This window comes from Acipenser ruthenus, chromosome 56 (genome assembly GCF_902713425.1).
Source record: "Acipenser ruthenus chromosome 56, fAciRut3.2 maternal haplotype, whole genome shotgun sequence".
Lineage (NCBI taxonomy): Eukaryota > Metazoa > Chordata > Actinopteri > Acipenseriformes > Acipenseridae > Acipenser > Acipenser ruthenus.
Window position 1 is genome coordinate 5,520,851 of NC_081244.1, and position 25,900 is coordinate 5,546,750.

Genomic DNA, 25,900 nt, shown 5'->3' on the forward strand with positions numbered 1-25,900 from the left:
CACTGAAGAAGGCAGTAGCTGAGTTTTGTTTTAAGTTTTTAACCTGATTTAAGATTGATAACAAATACCCCCTGCCCCTCAGCAACACAACCTGCCAGGTCGGTCGGATTTAACCCCGATGTCAATAGGCAGTGCTAATATGAGGTAAGAAACTGGATTTTAACACCTTGGTTATTTGTGTCAGCGAAATACATTTTCTTTTCCTTTTTAAATTTAAGACACATTAGACAGGAAATTGAAACGAAACAGAGACATCAAATCAAACACGTTTTATTTAGTATTTTTTTTTTTAGCTATACAAAAACTTCACATTGATTTTAAAGAAAAAGCTTCTCAGAACACCAACCCGTGTTAAACAAAAAAATAATAATTATTATCCAGGGGACGAATCGATAACCTGCTGGCATTGTAGCTACCATTGCCCCCTGAGTATCGGACCCTTGATAGTGGTGCCACTGTCTGTCCGTCTCTCTGCATTGCTATTGAAGGACCCTCTTTTGCTATGTCTCTACTTGACTCCATTCGAAAGGAGGGTCTCTGGGTCCTTTAGGTTTCCCAACCCGACAGTTAAAACCTGCAGGAAAAAAAACAAAAAAACAAGAGGTATTTGAAGGACTGTTAACCTTCCAACAGCAGCATTTTCACACTAGAGGTCAACGGTTCACTATTGCAAATGAAGCAATCACTTGTATTAATCAGAGACTTCAATCATAGCAATGTAAGAACCAAAGTGTGAAAAATCACAAAGCATGGAGAGAGCCCTCAGACGCTACAGCGATGGTGCTGATGATCTGGAGGTATTGGGAGCTTCTCTGTCTGTGTCGCCTCTGTGCCTGCTATTTATACTCAATACAGCTTGCTTCTTTTATCTTACTAGTTATAATAGAAATTAGTTATTCAGCTGTTAAGTGCAACCAACCGCTAACTACCCTCCTTCACAAGGTTACCGTGGTTACAGTGTTTGGCATATTCCCATACATTCCTGCACATGCTTTATCACGTCAGTCATTTTAAAGTTATCTTCACAACTCTGCTCCAGCAAACGAGTTTTAACATTCCCAACACATATTCTTGATGGCCAACACGTTTCACTTTACACCAAGATCTTTCTCGATTTATTAGAGGAGCCCTTGCGTACCTAATCCACTGGTCGTGCAGTCGCTCGGAATTCCTTGGGGCGAGCCTGTTACATACTCGTAATTGTCATCAGTCGATTGAGAGATACCAGCTGGGAACAGAAGGAGTCAAATCAATTTTAACACAAAGTTGTGTGATTGACAACTCATTCAATAGACAACAGCATGTATTTCGGTGGCATACTTCCCCAGATTCAACTTTACAGCCAGAGGCGTCATTTACATGGGGAAATGTCCCCCTCACGTTGCAGATTATTTGTTTATTTAGCAGACGCCTTTATCCAAGGCGACCTACAGAGACTATGCATCAGCTGTAGAGTCACTTACAACTACGTCTCACCCGAAAGACGGAGCACAAGGAGATTAAGTGACTTGCTTAGGGTCACACAATGAGTCGGTGGCTGAGATGGGATTTGAACCGGGAACCTCCTGGTTACAAGCCATTTTCTTTAACCACTGGACCACACAGCCTCCTTGCAGTACTAAAACGTTCATCTCAAAATCATTTATTTGTATAATCACTAGTCAGTATAGAGTCACTAACAGGACCCAGCGGAAACTACAATCAACTAAGGCAGCGTTGGTGCGCAGTGCATTGTGGGCGATCTCAAGCAGAGAGGAGAAAGCAGAGCCCGGTATTAAAAACAAAACAAAAAACTGTTTCTGTTTGTGAAATTTCTCAATCGCGATACCTTTACCAACGTCCGTGGTCTCAATATTATCCAAATATTTTCTTATTGTCATAGCTATTGTGCAGCAGTGTGGAGTAGTGGTTAGGGGCTCTGGACTCTTGACCGGAGGGTTGTGGGTTCAATCCCCAGTGGGGGGGACACTGCTGCTGTACCCTTGAGCAAGGTACTTTACCTGGATTGCTCCAGTAAAAACCCAACTGTATAAATGGGGAATTGTATGTAAAAATAATGTGATATCTTGTAACAATTGTAAGTCGCCCTGGATAAGGGCGTCTGCTAAGAAATAAATAATAATAATATTGTCATACCTGTCCTCCAAAGAGGGAGTTTAAAGATGACTGACTGAATGATTTGCGCAGAAGAAGGTCATTTAGCAAGTTCTGTGAGAGAGACTTCTAGTGGAAACGCTTGTCATTGAATTCATTAAGTTTCTTTTAGTGTTTCTGATGTCATTTAAAAAGTGAGTAAGTAGATTTAAGAAAACGCACAAAGTCCTTGTCTTCAGTAAATGTATTGCAGGAAATCAGGTTCCAGGTACAGATTCAGTGAGAAAAAGGCACATTACATTTTTATAGCAAAGAGCAGATTGGGCTTCCCCCTCCCCAGTCCTGGCTGTGGGCCAATCATCCGAGACTACACCTCGCTGATTTATGGCTGTTTCAGGGTCCATGTGCCGTGTGCGTGTGTGTGTGTGCGTGTAGCTTGTAGTGTGACTAACTCTAAACTTGCATTTGACCTTTCTGGCTTTTTGCTAATTTAGGCCAGATATGTTCTCCAGGTGTCTGTGAAGCGCTGGGGCCCCTTCTGGTCCAACATTCTGTTATCTCTTCAGAGTGAATCCTCCATGACTCAATTCCCTACTTGGGGTCCTGGCAGTCCGGTAGCACTGCTATTTATCGTCTGCTGAAGCCTTGCATTCTAAAAATCTCCTGAGAGCCTGGGCACCTTCCAGCCCATAGTGCTCTTATTTATTGCCTGCTTGAAGTCAATGCTGGGCAAGTAAACTGTAGACCCAGAGTCTGTGACTCTGGCCCTCATCAATTGTCAGCAGTACATGCATTTTGGAACTAGCAGTCTGCTATCTCCAGTGTCAGTTGCTTTTCAGAAAATAACACGTGTAGCTTTGCCAGTCTACATGCGTAGCAAACTGCTACGCAATTCTTGTTCCATGTTTTCTAACAGTTTCTGTTGAAGACGCTGAGAAAGACTTCTAGTGGAAACGTTTGCCATTGAATTGATTAAGTTTCTTTTAGTGTTTCTATTGAAGATGGTGAGAAATACTTCTAGTGGAAACGTTTGCCATTGAATTTATGAAGTCTCTTTCAGTGTTTCTATTGAAGACACTCAGAAAGACTAAGCAAGTTCTGTGATTTTTGCACAAGAGGTTCTGAAGATCTATGCAAAACTTAAATGGTAAAGTAGGGATGGTGCATATAGCTTATTCTGAGGTCTGTCCCCTCTGTTTCTAACCCAGCCAGGGGGCCTCCACTATTAAAACGGGTGCATTATCATAAGTAGACGACATCACCATCAGAGATTGTGGGCTGGATCAGTAATGATGCTTATACAGGACATTAGCAATACATTCATAAAGTAAATACATATACAGACTCACAATTCTTCCTTAAAGATGACAAGCTGTCACTCTGAAAACAAAAGGGATAAAACAGAATCAAGAATGACACTTTCATGTATTTTTAATTTAATACCAAAGGAAATTTAAAATCGTTTGTTATAGCATGAAGAGAAAAATGTGCATGAATGAACCCTTCTCACAATCCCCTGGTGGGCGAGAATAATGCCTATAATTCACGGAAAACTGACAAAAAATTAATAAATTTCGAAATCTAACATGAAATGCTACTGTACTACGATTATGGCTTCCGGTAGACTTTTTTGCCAATATCATTTTGTAGTTTCTTTTGAATACATGACGTTAAATCAAATATCTAAATTATGTTCAGAATGTTTTTTTTTTTTTGTTTTTTTTTAATGATGTCTCAGTCCTAAAGTTCTAGGTGATGCTAAACTTTTGGCCAGAGCTGTGGGTGCATTTTGAAGTCAGTGTGAATGGTAGAGGTAGAACATTACCTTCTGGGTCCTGTTGCTGTAAGAAGGCCTGTCAAGAGAGCTGCTATTCCTGCCTGCAGAACAGAGAGGAGACGCAGAGAGCAGGTGAGAAACACATGGGAGCCACCAGAGCTATGCTCAATTACAATTACAAATAAAATTACAAATACAATTACAATTACAAATGCAGTTACAATTACAGCAGCCTTGTTTGCAGAGATTGCAATTCCAATTCAAATGCGGTTTTGTTCAATTACAGTTAGTTCCAATTATGCTGCAGTAATTACAATTCTAATTACCATTATGAATTGCACAATTGCAATTGTAATTGACTCCAGGGGTGGAAATGTGCAGTTTTCCTGGGATTATGCCATTGCATTTACTATTACAGTTTATTATTATTATTATTATTATTATTATTATTATTATTATTATTATTATTATTATTTGTTTATTTAGAGACAGTGTGCCCCTGGAGAGAGTCCAGCAAAGACTGATCCCATGGATTAAAAGAATGAGATAAGAAAACAGGTTGAGAGAACTGAATCCATTTAGCCTGGAACACACAGAAGACACTTACTGTTTGCAGTGTCATAGGTCTCTCTCTCTTGAAGGCCGGCATTGACTCCTGTCCGGGGAGGGGGGGAGGCTGTGCTGTAGATGGGGACTAAAGGGAAGGCTGGGGGAGCGGCCTGCTTGTTTGGGCTTGAAGGAAACTGGGCCTTGGGCTTGGCCATACTGTACAGAGCGTCCAAGCCTGGGGGCTGTCGGTTTGTAGAGACCGCCTCTGCATTGTCATACTCGTGTCTGGTCTTCGGGGGGGCGGGGCTGGTGGTGGCAGCGGTGGGATTGTCCGGCGGCAGGCGCGGTTTAGTCTTGTTGACCACTGCGTAGGTGTCACTCATATTTTTGTGCGGAGAAGGGAGCGAGGGTCTTGGTGAGAGGGGGGGCTTGCTAGAAAACAGTAAGGCAGAAGCATTATTTATTGTGGATCGATTGTGAACGAGTGCACACAATACCAGTTGATGTGTCGGTAAGTTTCCTTGGTTGATTTAGCTTAAACATTATTCACAGCATCTGTATAGGAATAGGAAACACACCTGTTCTATTAATGTGCAGGTGGTTTGTAATTGTGCACAATTTAGCACTTCAGCCTTGACAAACTTTAATAAAAACAGTATACATTTGGCTTATAGGCTACTCTTGATAATATGAATTAGCGGTATTATCTATTTTGTGTTAATTGACTAGGCTACTAAGTTGGCCAAGTTAATAATAATAATAATAAATAATAATTAAAAAACGCTAAAATGAGTTGGTTTCAATGCAGCAGCATGATTTATTTTGTGTTATCGGTAGTGTACAGGCTGAAGTAAAATGACTAGGTATTCATTTGATTTTACTACTGTACTGTAATACTGTGTAAGCGTACTGTACAGATTTGTATTTGTGTTTATAATGGAATGCTACTGTAGAGTTATGAAAAGCTTTTCGATAGAAACACGTTTTTTATTTGGGGGTGATGGTGGGGTCATTGAAACTACAGAGAATAGCCTTCTCAGTCTTGACCTGTTTCTCTGACTGACACAAAGCTTGACTCACAGTTATTTAAATGAAGGTAGTTTTTTTTTTTTTGGTTCCTTTTTTAAAGTTAGGTTTCCGTGTTCATTGCACAGAATTAAAGAGACAATAACTCTGACAAAGCATGTACTCCAGACTTAAATTAATTCCAAGTTTTTTAATAGAGAATGACATGTTAATATTGCAAAACATGCTTAATTGCATTCCATTCATAACCTGTTCAGACAGCATCTGTAAACCTCACATACTCTCCACTATACTGGACTGTATGGCACCCAGTTGTAGCAGTACTTGCATCAGCTTGTACCTGCACTGAACTGCTCCATACATATTCTACTACTGCTCTTAATTATAACTACTGTATCTTGTATTTGATTTTACTCTTATAGGTATCCGTGCTCATGTTTTTGTATTTGCTCATATTTGAAATCATTCTCATCCATTTATCATGCTTACTATGTGTTCTTACTGGACTTTACTCATATAAGCAAATATTTACTAGAAGTTATAACTGCTTAGTCGAACTCGCTCTTATAATTAACTGCAATTCTTTATTTTGCTCTTACTTGAATTTGATCTTCTTGTACGTTCATAGCTGCTCTTATCTGTATAATAATATTCTGTAATGTGATATTTTATAATGTGATTATTTGTACTGCGTCTGCTAATAAATAAATAAATAAATAAATAAATAAATAAATAAATAATAATAATAATAGTGCTACATTTCGAAAGGCTAGAGGCACATTCAATAGCAAACGTTTGTCATTGAACATAAAGTCCTTGCAGCTAACCAGCAATAGTTCCATGCATTTTCCATTCACTATCTACAGCTATGGCTAAAAGTTTTGCATCACCCTATAGAATAAACTGATTTTGCTTCATAAAGTGGAATGAAACCTGCTGAATAATGTTATGTTAACATATTGAATTACACACCGCTTTGCAGTTTTCCCATATACAAAAATTGAAAAATGTGACATTTCGAAATCTAACATGAAATACTGCACTGCATTATGGCTCCCGGTAGACTTTTGGCGATATCATTTGGTAGATTCTTTGATTACATGATGCTGAATAAAAGATCATAATTATGTTCATATAGTTTTTTTTTTTTTTTTTACATCTCAGTCCTAAAATTCTAGGTGATGCAAAACTTTTGGCCACAGCTGTAGATGTAAAGTTATGTGCGGTCGACCATACAATGAAAATAAATGTCCTACTTTTTGGGCACCTCCACTGTCTTCGTCTTCGTGGGGAGAAGAGGTTTTTGGATTTGGTTCAGGTACTCCACATCGTCGTAAAGGCACGCGTTATCCTGTGGGCAAGCGAGGAGTGGGTTTGTGGGAGACAGAAGCTGTCTGGTGTTGGCTCTTGTTAGTAACAGACAGACTCCGCTCTGTGCAAAGTGCAAAAGCTCCAGAGCTGCCAAAAGAAAGTGGGCGCATTGAAATATTTTCTTATTTGTTTTTATGAACTTGGCTGCAATAGATCCTTTTCAAAACCACACAAGGGGAGGAATCACACAAAACGAGGTGCAAAAACATCTTTTCAGACCGTCACAACTACAGCTTCCTGTTATTTCATTTTGCTTTCCCTATTTAATAAAACTTTGCGTGTTTAACATCAATATGCTGCATTTTTACTCTACAAACTAGAGGAGGCTATTAAGCCCATCTGAGCTTGTCTGGTTCCTAGTAGTTGATTGATCTCAAGTTGGCTAAGGATCCAAATGTTTCTGCCTCAACACTTTACTAGGTACCCCATTCACTCTCTGTGTGAAGCAGTGTCTCCTTCCCTCTGTCCTAAGTCTATCTCCACTTAATTTCCAACTGTGTTTACCATACCATACCTCTCTGTGCTTTACAATGCTTCCCTATGCTTTACCAGACCTCTCTGTGCTTTACAATGCTTCCCTATGCTTTACCATCCCTCTCTGTGCTTTACAATGCTTCCCTATGCTTTACCAGACCTCTCTGTGCTTTACAATGCTTCCCTATGCTTTACCAGACCTCTCTGTGCTTTACAATGCTTCCCTATGCTTTACCAGACCTCTCTGTGCTTTACAATACTTCCCTATGCTTTACCATCCTTCTCTGTGCTTTACAATGCTTGCCTATGCTTTACCAGACCTCTCTGTGCTTTACAATGCTTCCCTATGCTTTACCAGACCTCTCTGTGCTTTACAATGCTTCCCTATGCTTTACCATACCTCTCTGTGCTTTACAATGCTTCCCTATGCTTTACCACACCTCTCTGTGCTTTACAATGCGTCCCTATGCTTTACCAGACCTCTCTGTGCTTTACAATGCGTCCCTATGCTTTACCAGACCTCTCTGTGCTTTACAATGCTTCCCTATGCTTTACCAGACCTCTCTGTGCTTTACAATGCGTCCCTATGCTTTACCAGACCTCTCTGTGCTTTACAATGCTTCCCTATGCTTTACCAGACCTCTCTGTGCTTTACAATGTTTTCCTATGCTTTACCAGACCTCTCTGTGCTTTACAATGCTTCCCTATGCTTTACCAGACCTATCTGTGCTTTACAATGTTGTCCTATGCTTTACCAGACACCTCTGTGCTTTAAACAGCTTCAGTAAACTCCAACTCTGTGCTAAAGAAAAATGACACGTAAATTCACTTTGTCTCCACTAGGTGGCAGTAAAGCTTAGCGAAAGACAAACTGCTGTGTTTGTGTTTGACTGCATTCCTATTCCAAGCACATACTCTTGAGTACAGGTCATTAAGAAATGTAACTGATTCTGCCCTGCATGAAGTCAAATACAATCAGAGTACTGTTAAGCTTTGATTTGTTTTATTCTAATTTGTGTCTGAAAGTGATCGTTCGCTCCAGTTAGGAGCACTCTGGTCATGAAAAACTTGTTGAACAGCAAATGAAATCCTCGGGCGATGTCGCTTCGTTTTCATTTTCCTGCAGGGTGTAGCTGTCAGTGTGTCCCCTGTGTTGTATGCACCCTGCAGTAACGGTGGTTCGGATTGGCAGTCTCTTACCACACTGACGTTCTCATAGTCGTTGTCATGGCGTTTTAGGGCCTTCTGGAACATCTGAGCCACAGTGTAGTAAAGAAACTCATACTGCTCCTGAGGAGAGATATGTGGGGGGGGGGGGGGGCTGTATTAATAATAATAATAATAATAATAATAATAATAATAATAATAATAATAATAATAATAATAATAGTAGAAGTCGCCCTGGATAAGGGCGTCTGCTAAGAAATAAATAATAATAATAATAATAATAACTGGATGTAATGAGGCTGTAATTCCATCAAGGCGTTTGAATATCGTAAACATTAAATGGAAAATTCTGTTCTATGAGTGTATATATGAGCATCAACAATTTCCTCAAAGCCTCCACTAGTGTTTTCTGCTATTATAACAACATTGGCTTGCATAAAGAAGGAAAAACATTGAGTGAAATAGCTCACATCACTCGATTATCAAGGTGTGGTATCCGAAGCATAATCAACAAGCACAGAGAAACATCATCTGGTCTTTATGACTCTTTAAAACTCTCTCTAGGAGCTGCTTTGATGGATGAGGGGTAGACGGGTTACCTTGGTCTGCACAGCTGACGGTCTCTGCTTCCTGATTTCCAGCACAATATCCAGGATGCTAAAGTTACTTGTGATTCGCTACGGAAGCACAAAAAAAAAAACAATTGCAACTTCTCAACAAAAAACGAATAAAATAGCAGCATCTGTCAAATGACTGTGACCTTACAGTATGCAGATATCAAAGGATGACAATGCCCTTATACAAGTTAGTAAAAGCAGTGTACAGCATTGTGTCCAAAATGTATTCGAGCACAGTGAAAGCATGGTAGAGCATAGAGAAGCACTGTGAAGCACAGAGAGGTCTGGTAAAGCATAGGGAAGCATTGTAAAGCACAGAGAGGTGTGGTAAAGCATAGGGAAGCATTGTAAAGCACAGAGAGGTATGGTAAAGCATAGGGCAGCATTGTAAAGCACAGGAAAGTATGGTAAAGCATAGGGAAGCATTGTAAAGCACAGAGAGGATAATGCTATTAGAAGCTTACTTCTAGCACCGTACCTCTGTTAGAAGGAGATCGCGGACGTAATCCACGGCACAGATCACTCCCGTTCTCCCACAGCCAGCACTGTCAGAGAAAGACACACACCAATGATATCTGCTACCACACCAGGTTGAAGGAAGCTAGTTGCCTTGCAACTTCTAGCTGATGTGCAGTTGAGGTTTGGGGTGTAAAGATTCACTTTGTATCGATGAATCGTGATACTTTCTTTACAGGATATGTTGTATCGTAACAGAGGCGTGCATCGCTGGTATTGTGATACAAGACCAGAAGCACAGCGTAGCTCATTGAAGAATAGGTGATAATAATTATTGAGTTTGTTCAACTGCTTTCATTTGAAGCCCATTTGAATTGACTAACAAACTGCTAATGCAAGTTCATTTGAACAGAATGGTGCTAATTGCAATTTTGATCAATCATGTGTTGGAATTGATTAAAAGACCATGGGAATTGGGAATTGATTTTCAAAAAGGAAGTTGAAATGGAATTGGAATGGAAAAACAGGAATTGACCTCAACCTTACCTATCTCATTTAATCTTTTTTTTTTTTTTTTTTTTTTTTACAACAGTTGTTAAATGATCATTTCATATATGATGCATCACACAAGTAGCCAAACTGGATCATCACATGACACAGTATGGTATTGTGATCTGTCAATATGTATCATATCTGGATGTTAGTATATCGTTACACCCCAAGTCAGCAGGTTCATTATTAATTGGTGATTAAGTCATTTAGCACTGTTTTATCCAAAGTGACTTACAGAGACTAGGGGGTGAACTATGCATCATCAACAACTGCTGCTGCAGAATCACTTCCATTAGGAGCTCGTTTGTTTTACGTCTCATCCGAAAGACGGAGCACAAGGAGGTGAAGTGACTTGCTCAAAGTCACACGCATCAGTGAGTTAGCGGCTGAGCTGGGATTTGAACCTCCTGGTATCAAGCCCCCTTTCTTTAACCACTGGACCACCAAGCCTACTATTAGGGTACCTGCAGTGGACGAGGATGGGGGCCGTGTCACTGCCCTGTCTGGAGTGGACGTCCTCCATCATGTCCAGAATCCTGTCACAGTCGCTGGGAATCCCATGGTCTGGCCAGGCGGTGTACTGGAAGTGGGAAAGTGTCCGAATTTCCTGTAGGGAAAGCACCAGTTAGCATGGATCTGTTTTATATACTGTATAGTGTCAACGTTTTCAATCCAGTTCAGTTTTTGCAGCACAGCAAAATGGTTGTATTATTAGCTTCATCCAGTGTCGTTTTACACAGGAACCACCAAGGTACCTTTTTAACTCTCTCTGCATTTTGACAGTACCTTGCTTTTCATATGCATTTGCCATTTTTTAATATGCTTTTCTCTCTGTGCTTTACAATGCTTACCTATGCTTTGCCATGCTACCACTGTGCTGTATTACACTTTGCTATGCTTTTACTATGGGAAACTATAAGGGTTAGTTTATCATGGCTTGTTTTTCAACATGCTTTACCATACCTCTCTGACTTTACAATGCTTCCCTATGCTTTACCAGACCTCTCTGTGCTTTACAATGCTTCCCTATGCTTTACCAGACCTCTCTGTGCTTTACAATGCTTCCGTATGCTTTACCATACATCTCTGTGCTTTACAATGCTTCCCTGTGCTTTACCAGACCTCTCTGTGCTTTACAATGCTTCCCTATGCTTTACCAGACCTCTCTGTGCTTTACAATGCTTCCCTATGCTTTACCAGACCTCTCTGTGCTGTACAATGCTTCCCTATGCTTTACCAGACCTCTCTGTGCTTTACAATGCTTCCCTATGCTTTACCAGTCCCCTCTGTGCTTTACAATGCTTACCCATGCTTTCACTGTGCTTTTTTACACTTTGCAATGCTTTAATAGGGGGAATTTTGCTAATGGTTAGTTTTTACAGTAGTGTAATTGCAATGGTCTGTGGTTTAGCTGCACTTACCCCCCGACACTGCACAGAGAGCGTTCGAATGGTGATGTCTGCATTAGGACTGGACTCGTCAATCTGGAAGAAAATACAGGGGCAGCTTCACAATACATTACTGTGGTGAGAGCACAGAATACTGCGTTCTAACCAAGATTCATCACAATTAAACATTATTTAGATACACTGAAACCTCTCCAAGGGAGACGAGCAAAGAACAAACCGAAATGTGGCCTTACTAATTAGAGGCACGTACGATTTCTGGATATAAATGCAGCATTATCATATGATTATGATTTAGAAGGTTCGTAGTTTAGTCAAATTCTAGCCTATCAGAGATAGCTTGCCTTTCTACTGCCTCCAAATCCTTTGTTAGCCAATGAAATTATAAAAACGGTGGCAATTGTTTTGACTAGAAGTCTTGCAGACAGGCACCAAGGCATTGAGAGAGGCTTTTAGTCGAGACATTTAATTTACTGTGTTTAACTATTTTTTTTATCAAAACGCAGCACAGAAAATGAAACATGTATATTTTGCAAAATGTAAGCAATGAAGAGTGAGGGAAGCACTGCAATCTATTATTATTATTTATTTCTTAGCAGACACCCTTACCCAGATATCACATTATTTTTACATACAATTACATTATTTTTTACACATTATTTTTAGATTCAATTACCCATTTATACAGTTGGGTTTTTACTGGAGCAATCTAGGTAAAGTACCTTGCTCAAGGGTACAGCAGCAGTGTCCCCCACCTGGGATTGAACCCACGACCCTGCGGTCCAGAGTCCAGAGCCCTAACCACTACTCCACACTGCTGCCCTAGACACATGACATCATTCAAGAGTCAAGAGAAGAGCAACCGAACTAATCTAATGAGGTAGGAGGACACAGGGAGCATATTTAGCCTGGAAAACAGAAGGTAGATTTGAGTTATTTTAATACAGCACTGCACCTTTGCTTTGGTCTGCTGTGTAATTTTGTCATCCATAGCTATTAAACGTTTAATAGTGCTCAATTAAAAAAGACTTAAAGGAATGTAATAGCTTCAGTGATAAACGTTTCGACTGGACGTGTTTCTCTAGAAGCTGTGTACTCACGTTGGTGATCACAAAATCCCCGAAGACTGACGTCTCGCTGTGGCCTGCCCAGTACCGTTCACACTTTTTCTACAAGAAAATAATATTGTATTAGTGTATTTCATTTACAAAAAAATATGTTGTCGGTTTGAGTGGCTCAGTGGTTAGAGAAAGAAAGAAAGAAAGAAAGAAAGAAAGAAAGAAAGAAAGAAAGCACTGGGCTGCAGTGTGGAAGGCAGCGGGTTTGAGGAGCTCAGTGGTTAGATAAAGAAAGCGCTGGGCTGCAGTGTGGAAGGCAGTGGGTTTGAGGAGCTCAGTGGTTAGATAAAGAAAGCGCTGGGCTGCAGTGTGGAAGGCAGCGGGTTTGAGGAGCTCAGTGGTTAGATAAAGAAAGCGCTGGGCTGCAGTGTGGAAGGCAGTGGGTTTGAGGAGCTCAGTGGTTAGATAAAGAAAGCGCTGGGCTGCAGTGTGGAAGGCAGTGGGTTTGAGGAGCTCAGTGGTTAGATAAAGAAAGCGCTGGGCTGCAGTGTGGAAGGCAGCGGGTTTGAGGAGCTCAGGTTTGAATAATGCAATTGATGTATTTACCTTTCCATGCTCGATCTCTCTGCAAGCCATTATGCAAACCTGAAACAGACAAAAAGGGGGTTTTATTGTAGCGGTACTGCCTGCATTGCCACTGAAGATCATTTGGGAAGGGAAAAGTTAGCTTACTGCGGTTCCATTCTACCAATTACAACCCATTCCCATACTGTCTGGCTGCATTACTTTTGAAGGTCATTTGATAAGGGCATAGTTGGCATGCTGTGGTCCCATTCTACCAACGGCAGCCTCATCTAATTGTATCTGCCCTATACAGTATGTGTGCTGCCAGTGCCACTGTCTGTCTGCTTTGCTATTGCCAATTTAGGAAAGGCATATTGGTCGTGCTGCACCCCTTTCTAGCTACTGAGGAACTACTGCATCAACATTCTAGAACCCCAACTGCATTCCACTGAAGATGGCTTGGTAATGGCTAGTGTAGGGTGTTGCTCTACCATAAGATACCTTGACTTTATACTGCCAGATCATCCTCCATATATCCACCACAGTGTGACTCAGGGGCCCTTGGGTGGCGATGTAGCAGCGTTTCTCCGTCGCTCCCTGAAAAAAAAAAAAGAGAGAATTTTGTACGTATATTTCTGATAGAATGAAATTTGTGAATTTTTGTTATCATGTAAACTGAGGTCAAATAGATTTCGGCTTTTAGTGATTGTGTATTTTGTGTAAGTACTGTTCAAACGTGGAAGTCTGAGTCGTGATTTCTGCGGTTCAGACACTAGAATGGGATTACTGTACCTTGATAAAGCTGGCGTTGATGTAGTCTGAGCTGCCTTGGTCTGACAGCAGTGTGACGCGCGTCTGGTCATCTTGAAACAGAGAAGAGGGAAGTTAGAATTTCACAGTGGCATTTGGAATCGGAATGAAAGAAGGTCCAAAGCGAGTTCCATCACAATGGGACAAGAGGTTCTGTAGATGCATGCAATGCTACCAAGCCCAGTTTACATCACTAGTGGGGGATCATTCATATTAATGACCTTTTTATGATGTCGGTAAGGATTCTGAGTGGTCATTTATTGCAGTAACTCAATTCATGTTTTTGAAGATTCAAGTCTGTGCGAAGGTACTTTGACTAGGATTCAGGAGATGCCACAGAAGTGTGTAATGTAGGCTAGATCAGCCAAAGTTATATTAGTGAGCACCAACGCCATTTAGTGCACAGTTTGTGTATTGCCAGCAAAGCAAAAGGATGGATCCAACATACTACATAACTTTTTTTTTTTTTTTTTTTTTTTTTTTTGCAAACAAACGGGGTCACTGGTTGAAAATAGAAGAATACCGATCGCATGACTGATGGAAGTGGAAAACGGATAAGATGTACTGGGATGATTTTGTTAGCTAAAAACCAGTGAACCACCTCTGGGTTGCAAGAAGCCGGGAAGCAGTTTTCAGGGTTAGTGCTGGAGGTAGGTGGTATGTTAAGTCAGTACTCACAAGGTAGGATATCTTTGTAACGGTTCTTCTTGATGTTTTCCTTCACCCCTCCTGCCTCTGTGGTCAGATCCTTGTTTTGTTTGTTCATCACTGACTGGGAGCGGATTCTCTGGGGGGAGGGAGGGAGAGCAAAGGTCCAGGGTGAGCTTGCTTTCTCCTGCTGATCCCCACTCTTATTGCCTTTGAGAAGTGTTTCACTAAAAATCCATTCCCTAATGCTCTGATTTCAAAAGAAGAAAAGCAGTCCTTCCCTCACCTTTGCAATTGAGTGACCAATCAATGGCGGAGATCTTCCGCACTGAGTGTTTTAAAAGCTGATCGGAGGTGAGTTTTCCTCTCGTCTGGGGAGCTGGCATTTTTGCTGCTGTACACACTGACAATGAACCTGCCAGTAAATACTTCTGAAAGGTAATTATGAGTTGGAGTATCAGCACACGCCTCCTTTCTCCTACTTCACTTTCCTACACTAAAACCGAATCCCGGGAGAATCTGGCTAAGTCATCAATATCAGACTGCCAGGCTGATTAAACTTGGGTGTTAGATCCTGGGCATGCCATTAGTCTGATATTAATTACTTCTCGCTGTCATTTCCATCTCTTGTCTTGTTTGCCTTATCACTGGTCCCCTTACAGTGATAAGGCAGTCTTCGCTCGTTTTTTCCTTCATTTGAAACATTTCGTCCAGCAATCCTTTTTTGTGTGTAATTCTCACTGGGGTGCCACTAATAAACGTGCGTGTGATTAGATAGCAAACATCTGACCTTACAAATGTTAGTTGAAAAAGCTGTTCTAGAAATGTGTTGCAACTTACAGTATCCATTGCTAATGAAAATCAAATGAGGACAGTGGCACTTAAAGGGTTAAGGCCGCCTTCTGCAGTCCCAAATGTATCAAGCCACTGTTCAGCCACCTCCCTAATGAGACCAGCATGCTGTGAAACTACCAAACCCATCCGAGAACGTCAATGCAAATGCAGACACAGATGGCACAATAGCATACAAAGCTGACATGTGCACAGCTTTATCAAGTGGGTCTTTCAACATCGTCCCTGTTAGAAATGTCCTGAGCCTAATCAATACTGTAGGTCAGTTTTGACAGGAATTGATTGGGTACCATGAAGTTGCAATCTGATTCCTAGCTCTTTCAACATCGACCCTGTTTGGAACGTCCTGTGCGTGCACAATGCACACAGTATGTACATGGGTGAAATTAAAGTTACAAAAGGTGTATATCTGCTGGTACTGAATCATGCAATTGTTCAGATCAGGGTCAATTCCTGTTTTTCAATTCCAATTCCTTTTTTAAAATCAATTTCCAGGTCCTTTCGACGGAATTGGAATTGATATTTTAGAGACGTAATTTTAATTGCTGTGGTTGTTCAACTGCTTTCGTCTGAAGCCAATTTAATTGACTAGCAAACAGCGACTTCAACTGAAGTCATTTGCTGCCACTGTGAGAAGATTGTTTTAACAGAATACTGCGACAATTTTGATCAATGATGTGTTGGAATTGATTAGAAGGGAATTGGAATTGGTAATTGATTTTAAAAAGGAATTGACCCTGGTCCTAACAAATTAATTCCAGTAAATCTTGCCTATTGCATATTGCAATCAATATATCTCGGCTGTTCTTCTGTGATCAACACACATTATGGCAAAGATGCATTCGATTTCTCAATGGTAATTTATTTGAAGCTGTTAGTGTAGATACAGTTAGCGGCTTCCTCGAATGACTGACATGCCTTCCAGCACTTATGTTGGCAAACCTCATAAAACGGGCCAGTGAAATAAACATGAAACGAAATGTAAACAGCAAAACAGGCACACAGTGTCTTTGTGAGTGAGTCTCAGTGCTCTTTGTGGAGACAGAAGTCAGTTGCAACACTTCACAGTAAAGCACACTGGTGGTGAAAACAGTGTGAAGTTAGACAGCGGGTTCTTTTTGTGAATTTCGCAATAGCTTCTGTGTTTGTGCTGGTAACCCTAACACATCTGCAGATGTACTTCCTGGAAGCACACAAAGGTGTAAAAAAATATATACAGTATATATATGAAAATGCACAGTAGCTAACAACATTATTCCATGAAGTTCACAAATCAGGTCTCAAATGTTTAGCAGGCATTATTCATTTGAACCCATGATAGATATTACTACTAAGCTCCAGTAACCTATGTAAGTAAGCCTGCGTACTGGTTAACACGTACTGGTGTTTCAGTCACCTTGTACGAAGACAAAGCCAGTTAAACTTTGTAAAGGTTGCTATGGTGAGTTCTGTTGGGCCACCAGTGAAAACTCTTACAGCTGAGTTGTATGCACTCATATACGCTGCTGTCATTAATAAAAAGAAGGGCTTCTTAAAATGACTTTCTTGATAGGTTACAATCATCCCCAGCATGATCAGGTTTAAACATGTTAATGTTTAGGAAATTTAATGGAATCTAACCTGATGGATTACTTTTTTGCTGGAATAGTTAGTAAGCTTGGCAGAAACTGCACTGGAGAACCACACAAAGCGCACACAATACGATATTAAAATGCATTGAGAGCAGGATTTGAAAGTCACACTGGCCCTGCACCCAGTGCAATGAAGTTCATGTTATGAATACATTGTACTTTTACATAGCTGTGTGAACAGCTGCTATTAATAAACCCACAAACTCACAGAACAGTACAACCGTCTCCACTGTATCCCTTCACAGGAGCAGGGGATAAAAATACCAGACACTTTTTACAAAGGAAATGGTATAGCAACTGGACTCTCTTCTGGTCTTGTATATATTTATAGTATTATGTGTTTATTTAGCAGACGCCTTTATCCAAGGCGACTTACAGAGACTAGGGTGTGTGAACTATGCATCAGCTGCAGAGTCACTTACAATTACGTCTCACCCGAAAGACGGAGCACAAGGAGGTTAAGTGACTTGCTCAGGGTCACACAATGTCAGTGGCTGAGGTGGGATTTGAACCGGGGACCACCTGGTTACAAACCCTTTTCTTTAACCACTGGACCACACAGCCTCCTATATGGGGATATATGGATGACGCAAATGCATGATGGCCTCATATGAGCTGGCTGCCATTTTGTTCCCCCATATAAACCAATGCAAAATGAAATATATTTATTAGGAGTCCAAAATGATTTTTTCTTTTCAACTAAGCGGGGCACGACAGGGAAGGGAAGGGAAGGGAAGGGTACAGGGTTTTATTGTGACTGGGCATCACAAAGCCTCCTTCCTCATTTCCACTGATAAGACGTTCCTCCTGGTCTTAGTACAGTATGTGTTTTAAAAAAGAAATAATCTGATAACCCAAACTTGGCAACCACAGCCTTGGGCTACAGTAAATAATATACTGTGAAACTTATCAGTCAGTCAGTGGGCTAAATAGAGAAGTGGCCACAGGAAAAGCATAGCAAAGTGTAATAAAGCATTGTGAGTGCACAGTAAAGTGTGATGCTAAACATTTGGCCATAGCTGTACATTGCTGTCAAGGGCGGCCAGTAGAGACTCTACAGCATTTGTATTGGAGGTTATAATATAATACTTTCAGAATATTGAACTTTTTAAGCATTAAGAGGAGTGAGGACATAAGGGGGTGTCTGTACATCAGTCCACCTATATGCCATGAATTCCCTAATCTGATCTACAGTGCAATAGAAAGTTTCCTGTCTCTTAGTGCAGATAGACAGCTGTCTTGTTTTTGGATGAAAACCTTCATTGCTCCTGCTTGTTTTTAGTCTGGGAGCAAAGCTTTGAACTTCAGATAACGAGAGCTCCTCTTCCCAAGTATTTGAGTTCTTCAGTGGAACTCCACCATTAATTACACGTGTCGCCACTTTCAGTTTTGACATCATTTCTGACCGGCTATGTTTTTCCTTAGCTGGGCCATCATTTGGTCAATGATCGCATTGACGGTGTAAATAAACTGGCCTACCAACAAAGCCTGTTTCTGGTTAATGTAGGAAACAGAGTATGGCAGGGCAGAGGCCCCTTCACAGTTAGAAATCTGGGGTTTTGTGCCTGGCGGCCAACCTGGCTCAAAAACTGGCAAACAGTGAAGCCACATGGTTTTTAAGTTAAATTGGAAAAGAGTAGAATACGGTCAGGTGTTAACTGACTAATCCATTGTTAATTAACCTGAACAAAGACATCTTTGTCACAGTGCTGTCTGACTTGCATACTGTTTGGTTTGTTTGTTTAAACCTTTTCGTTTTGTTTTCCGACTCTGGTTTAGCTATTTCTGCCGCAGACTAGCCTTGACTGCAACGCTGCCCTACCACACAGAGATAAATATAAGCGATGGGAAAAAAAACACACACATCTTTTTTTAAACCTTGTTTGATTTCAAGCTATTTTTTGTGTTTGCACTTCTAGCTGAGTGTGAAACCGATGCACTTCGAGGCAGGCGTCCAAGTGAGTTCACAGCACACGAAGCCAGGCGTCATAGAGATGCCTTCTGAAAAAATAACTCTTTATATATATATATATATATATATATATGCACTTGATACAGTATCGTATTACATGCACAGTTTGCCCCGAAATGATTCTTACAAGCACAGTATTTTAGCATGGTTCGTATAGGAATGATTTGGTCCCCAGTGGTTTTGATCACTATAGCGGTTGATTCTTATATCAGTGATTCTTACAAACGAAGTGCACGGTGTATGAAAGTCTAAGGCTAGGTAACCCATTCCATACCCTCACCGCTGTGTGCTGAAGTGTGTGTGTGAGTGAAGAAGTAGCTACTCTCTGTCCTTGACTATCTCCACGGAAGCCTAAAACTACAAAGGAATGCAGTGCGAAAATAAAATTACTGCAGTGCAAACTGTAAAAATGCATTTTTTACTGTAAAAATGCATCTGTGTGCCAAAATATCTGCCCACTGTAGTACCAACGGCAGGCTCAGCCCATTGCAGCTGCTATATCCTATCGGTCTGTCTGTCTGACTCCATCCCCATTGAAGATCATTTGGGAAGAGGATAGTTAGCATGCTGTAGACCCATTCTACCAACGGCAGCATCGTCCCATTGTAGCTGTCTGTGTCCTAACACTGCCAGTCTGTCTCCATGGCCATTGACGAAAGGGTTACCAAGACAACCAAATAGTAAATATATATATGTTGCAAAGCCGTCCTTGTTTGCGTACAGGAAATGTGTTGATACCGATAGAAAAACGTGACTTCCACAAAACACGAAACCCAGCAGATCAACTGATATGCAACAACGCTCGAAAATGCTAATTGTGGGGCTGTGTTAATTATAAAAGGACAAGGTGAGTTGCTGAGTTCCTTAAAAAGGATACTCAAACAAAACTGAGTTTAAAATATGCGCTTATTCCTCGTAAAAGTCATTCAGAAATCAAAGCCTGAAAAGGTAAACGCTGGTTTCATGCAAACCTAAACCACGAACGTTGGCGCTTATATTTGGACTGTACGTCCTTCAAAATGCTGTATATGAAGCATTGTACACCGAAGCATATGGACGATGAATACTTGTTTCCCTATTTCACCAACCTTTTTTTTTTTAAGTGTACAGTATAAAAAATAGCCTGTCAGTACCCCCCATTGCTAAGGCTGTAAATTTAAAATTAGAGCCATCGGTATGACGAAAATAAATGTTGATGACGACATATCAACAGCACGTACATTACGGTGAAGAATAAGAAATGGCAGTGAATACTATCATGTTGTCATTAGTTAAGCAAATGAGGTGTCGTGGGAAAGTATATTAAAATATATCTGGGCTGTGATCGGGGCAAACCCGTTATTAGGTACAGATCTTAATAAAGTAGGCAGACAGTATGCATACAGTGAGACAGAACAGACAGATTAGGATTCGTTCAACAATCTGTGCTTAAGAACGCATGCAATTCAGGCTCCCTTGATTGTGAGGATGTTAACTTCAAGCACTTTTTTTCCCCCATATACTAAAACCGTCGCAAAAACCGCCAAACTTGCGTCCAAGCAAGTATGTGATCTAATGCATCTCACAGCAGGAGAACCGCTGGACAGTGCTAAAAATAAAACGGAACTTATTGCGGTTAATAAAAAAAGGAAGCGGCTTACTCTATAGAGAGCAACATGGGGGGTAACTGTATTGCACTGTGGATCTGACATCTCTGACTGCCGAAATATGTATGCAGACTTTTTTTTTAATTATTATTATTATACTATGTGGTTTATATTATGCTGTGAGGGAAACGTGGAATTAGTGCAGATTTAATTGCTCATGGTAGTCCTACACCCCATTGGCTGTTATGGCAGGTGATTCTAATTTTTTGTCCATCTGTCTTTTTTTTTCAGTGAGCAAATATCAGGATCTAGACTCCAGCAAGTAAGTATGTGCTCCGAAATAAATGACTCAACTTCTGCAAAATGTGCTCCGCGCACACTGCGTGTTTTCAAATGAAAAATGTTCTTGCCGACTCTTGCACAATTGTATTCCGGGGTTCGTCTCCATGAAAGTTAACTGTGATTTACCGTAGAATCGAATTAAAAAATAAAAAAAAACCTGAGAAAAGTACATCTCAACCATTGCGAATCAATGGAGCACAGCATATAAATACAAAGTTATATAACTTGTACAGTACTACAGTGCCAACATTCTAAATCAGAATGCAATTATTAATTTACCTTTTTTAAAAATATGCTTTACCAGACCTCTCTGTGCTTTACAATGCTTCCCTATGCTTTACCACACCTCTCTGTGCTTTACAATGCGTGCATGTGCTTTACCAGACCTCTCTGTGCTTTACAATGCTTCCCTATGCTTTACCAGACCTCTCTGTGCTTTACAATGCTTCCCTATGCTTTACCAGACCTCTCTGTGCTTTACAATGCTTCCCTATGCTTTACCAGACCTCTCTGTGCTTTACAATGCTTCCCTATGCTTTACCAGACCTCTCTGTGCTTTACAATGCTTCCCTATGCTTTACCAGACCTCTCTGTGCTTTACAATGCTTCCCTATGCTTTACCAGACCTCTCTGTGCTTTACAATGCTTCCCTATGCTTTACCAGACCTCTCTGTGCTTTACAATGTTTCCCTATGCTTTACCAGACCTCTCTGTGCTTTCCAATGCTTCCCTATGCTTTACCACACCTCTCTGTGCTTTACAATGCTTCCCTATGCTTTACCAGACCTCTCTGTGCTTTACAATGCGTGCCTGTACTTTACCAGACCTCTCTGTGCTTTACAATGCTTCCCTATGCTTTATCAGACCTCTCTGTGCTTTACAATGCTTCCCTATGCTTTACCAGACCTCTCTGTGCTTTACAATGCTTCCCAATGCTTTACCAGACCTCTCTGTGCTTTACAATGCTTCCCTGTGCTTTCCCAGACCTCTCTCTGCTTTACAATGCTTGCCTATGCTTTACCATACCTCCCTATGCTTTACCAGACCTCTTTGTGCTTTACAATGCTTCCCTATGCTCAGAATGCAATTATTAATTTACCTTTTTTTAAATATGCTTTACCATACCTCTCTGTGCTTTACAATGCTTGCCTATGCTTTACCATACCTCTCTGTGCTTTACAATGCTTCCCTGTGCTTTACGTGACCTCTCTGTGCTTTACAATGCCTCCCTATGCTTTACCAGACCTCTCTGTGCTTTACAATGCTTCCGTATTCTTTACCATACTCTCTCTGTGCTTTACATTGCTTCCCTATGCTTTACCAGACCTCTCTGTGCTTTACAATGTTTCCCTATGCTTTACCAGACCTCTCTGTGCTTTACAATGCTTCACTATGCTTTACCAGACCTCTCTGTGCTTTACAATGCTTCCCTATGCTTTACCAGACCTCTCTGTGCTTTACAATGCGTGCCTGTACTTTACCAGACCTCTCTGTGCTTTACAATGCTTCCCTATGCTTTATCAGACCTCTCTGTGCTTTACAATGCTTCCCTATGCTTTACCAGACCTCTCTGTGCTTTACAATGCTTCCCAATGCTTTACCAGACCTCTCTGTGCTTTACAATGCTTCCCTGTGCTTTCCCAGACCTCTCTCTGCTTTACAATGCTTGCCTATGCTTTACCATACCTCCCTATGCTTTACCAGACCTCTTTGTGCTTTACAATGCTTCCCTATGCTCAGAATGCAATTATTAATTTACCTTTTTTTAAATATGCTTTACCAGACCTCTCTGTGCTTTACAATGCTTCCCTGTGCTTTACGTGACCTCTCTGTGCTTTACAATGCTTCCCTATGCTTTACCAGACCTCTCTGTGCTTTACAATGCTTCCGTATTCTTTACCATACTCTCTCTGTGCTTTACATTGCTTCCCTATGCTTTACCAGACCTCTCTGTGCTTTACAATGTTTCCCTATGCTTTACCACACCTCTCTGTGCTTTACAATGCTTCCTTATGCTTTACCAGACCTCTCTGTGCTTTACAATGTTTCCCTATGCTTTACCACACCTCTCTGTGCTTTACAATGTTTCCCTATGCTTTACCAGACCTCTCTGTGCTTTACAATGCTTCCCTATGCTTTACCAGACCTCTCTGTGCTTCACAATGCTTATTATGTGCTTATTTAGCAGACGCCTTTATCCAAGGCGACTTGCAGGGTCGATTGCAGTGTACCAGTGACTTTGTTCCTCAACCATAATAAATTTAGACAAAATGCTCCAAAGGGTTCACTTTTCACTTCACTGGTTTCTAGACGTCATTTCAGAGAATAATGGCGCTGTCTTCGTGCTAAATTAGTCTTATCATATATTAGTCCATCCAGAGGCGCTGGAACACTTGAACGACCCCACCTGAACAGGAACATCTCACGTCCGATTTCGTAAACTGCATTCAGGACCTCGCTTAGTCCGATTTAGAGGATCATCCACTTGATGATTATCTTCTGGTACGATGCAATCGGGATTAACAATGTGTACTAACTTTAGTCTAAGCGAGTGGACTAAACCTGCTTAATCCGCCAGTTAGACTCATCAGGTGGACTAAATTTGGTACGCTGCGATCGACGTGTGAACTATGAATTAGCTGACGGAGCACAAGGAGGTTCAGTGACTTGCTCAGGGTCAAACAATGAGTCAGTAGCTCAGTCGGAATTTGAACCGGATATTTCCTAGTTAGCCCTTTTCTTTAACCGTTGGACCACATAACTTACCTATGCTTTATGCTTTCAATATGCTTATTTGAGATACTTTTACTATGGTAAACTTTGATATAAGGTCCATACAACTATACGATACTGTTTAACTGGTGGTGTGTCCCTAATAATAATAATAATAATAATAATAATAATAATAATAATAATAATAATAATAATAATAATAATAAGCGGTTCATTTCAAATAACAAATACAATACTCACGCTATATTCTGTTGCAATACCATTTTCCTTGTCACCGTTTGGTTTTAAGGATTTCACCAGCTCCAGAAATGACCACAAATGTTCCTCCATTCTGCTTCCAATCGCACAAAATATTCACCCCTCAAAAAAGGTGTACAGTCACCATCCGAGCGTGCGAAACTGGTTGGGCTGCTTCTAGATATCAAATTAGTGTCACGTTTTTACATAGAAGGAGGAAGAAGATATTAAATTCGTGTTTCCTCTGTGTTTTTTGTTCCCCAGTCAAAAGCGAGACGAGGAAGTACCCTTTAAAATCCAAATTAAATGTATGCACAGCGTCAAGTACATAGTTAAGGTATTATGGACTGTACTATGGACCTTGTGTGTGATAGAGTTTGCAAACAGTCACGCCCCTAGAACGCCCTGATTGGCTCTGAACTTGCCTGCCCTTTAATCATTGGTCACAGCTGCTGCATGCAGCAGTTTGAGCTGGAGACTCTGGGTGCGCTCATAGAGATCATTCTGCGCTGATTCTGCGCAGAATCTGACCAGTTTAGCCAATGGGTGCGCCCACGGAGATCATTCTTAGAAGATCATTGGCTAAACTGGTCAGGTTCTGCGCAGAATCTGCGCAGAATGATCTCCGTGAACGCACCCTCTGCTTTTACTTTATGATTATGTTTTTATTTAGCATTAACGTGTTAATGTTTAGGAAATGTAATGGAATCTAACCTGATGGATTACTTTTTTGCTGGAATAGTTAGTAAGCTTGGCAGAAACTGCACTGGAGAACCACACAAAGCGCACACAGTACGATATTAAAATGCATTGAGAGCAGGATTTGAAAGTCACACTGGCCCTGCACCCAGTGCAATGAAGTTCATGTTATGAATACATTGTACTTTTACATAGCTGTGTGAACAGCTGCTATTAATAAACCCACAAACTCACAGAACAGTACAACCGTCTCCACTGATCCCTTCACAGGAGCAGGGGATAAAAATACCAGATACTTTTTACAAAGGAAATGGTATAGCAACTAGACTCTCTTCTGGTCTTGTATATATTTAGTATTATGTGTTTATTTAGCAGACGCCTTTATCCAAGGCGACTTACAGAGACTAGGGTGTGTGAACTATGCATCAGCTGCAGAGTCACTTACAACTACGTCTCACCCGAAAGACGGAGCACAAGGAGGTGAAGTGACTTGCTCAGGGTCACACAATGAGTCAGTGGCTGAGGTGGGATTTGAACCGGGGACCTCCTACAAGCCCTTTTCTTTAACCACTAGACCACACAGCCTCTTTACGTTCAAACCACGCTCACGCTAAAAACAACTCCATACGTTACGTTCAACGCATTGATCACTTTCAAAACGCTTTACTTGTAAGCTACATTTAAATGCAAAGCATTTACAGTAGATGTTTACAGTTATGTTATGACATTGGAATTCATCACTCCCAAACGTTGTCGTCCCCCCAGCTAAAGCTAACTGAATTAACCAACGTAACAATTCACAAATAAATAGAAACTGTAACCATAGAAACGTACCGCAGCGCCGTCCCTTTTCTTGACGGCACCGGCAATGAAGTCGCTGAGAAGGTGAGTGTCGTTTTAGTCTTTTTTTTTAAATTTATTTATTCACTACCAAACGGAATTTTTCAACACACACTTTATTTTTTTTTAAAAACCTAACGTCCGCCGCTCGCGCGCGCACGCGCAGTCCGCCGCCCCCGTGCAATCTATCGAACTCCCGGCTGCGCAGACACACGCGCGCATGCGTACCAGCTTAACAGTACGCACGACACGTACAACACACAGTAACTGTTTGATGAACAAAATACATTATCAAAATACAGAGAGCTGAAATATAAAAAGCAAAAACATATATACACATTTAAAAAAACAAACAAAAAAAAAACAAAACAAAAAAAAAACAACAACACAGTACTGCAGCCAGAAACACACAGACACACACGCACGCACGAATACAGTT

The 25,900-nt window shown here is 40.9% G+C and overlaps 1 protein-coding gene across 2 annotated transcripts; it reads right to left on the reverse strand.

Moving 5' to 3' along the window:
• Positions 1-254: 254 nt before the first annotated feature.
• Positions 255-24,287, reverse strand: LOC117404250 (tyrosine-protein phosphatase non-receptor type 18-like). 2 transcript variants are annotated; one of them, XM_034007069.3, is made up of 17 exons: positions 23,926-24,287; positions 14,600-14,708; positions 13,904-13,974; positions 13,613-13,708; positions 13,154-13,192; positions 12,590-12,658; positions 11,505-11,567; positions 10,548-10,690; positions 9,554-9,620; positions 9,058-9,135; positions 8,492-8,581; positions 6,703-6,797; positions 4,479-4,852; positions 3,920-3,972; positions 3,444-3,474; positions 1,139-1,228; positions 255-574 (listed from the first exon to the last, which is right to left on the reverse strand). In XM_034007069.3, exons 1-17 carry the CDS (start codon positions 24,013-24,015, stop codon positions 501-503), a joined length of 1,632 nt encoding a protein of 543 aa, XP_033862960.3. In that variant the 5' UTR covers positions 24,016-24,287; the 3' UTR covers positions 255-500. The 2 variants fall into 2 exon arrangements, with proteins under 2 accessions (XP_033862960.3, XP_033862961.2); XM_034007070.3 differs by lacking the exon at positions 23,926-24,287 and adding an exon at positions 14,856-14,977.
• Positions 24,288-25,900: the final 1,613 nt, after the last annotated feature.

Bases quoted from the DNA above. Each gene is read 5' to 3' on its own strand.
- LOC117404250 (XM_034007069.3), bottom strand. From the start codon at position 24,015: ATGGAGGAACATTTGTGGTCATTTCTGGAGCTGGTGAAATCCTTAAAA. The intron at 8,582-9,057 runs GTAACCCGTCTA...ATCTCTCCTCAG, and splicing joins CGTCAGCTGTGCAGACCAAG to GAGCAGTATGAGTTTCTTTA. The intron at 4,853-6,702 runs GTAGGACATTTA...ACTGTTTTCTAG, and splicing joins ACAGTGGAGGTGCCCAAAAA to CAAGCCCCCCCTCTCACCAA.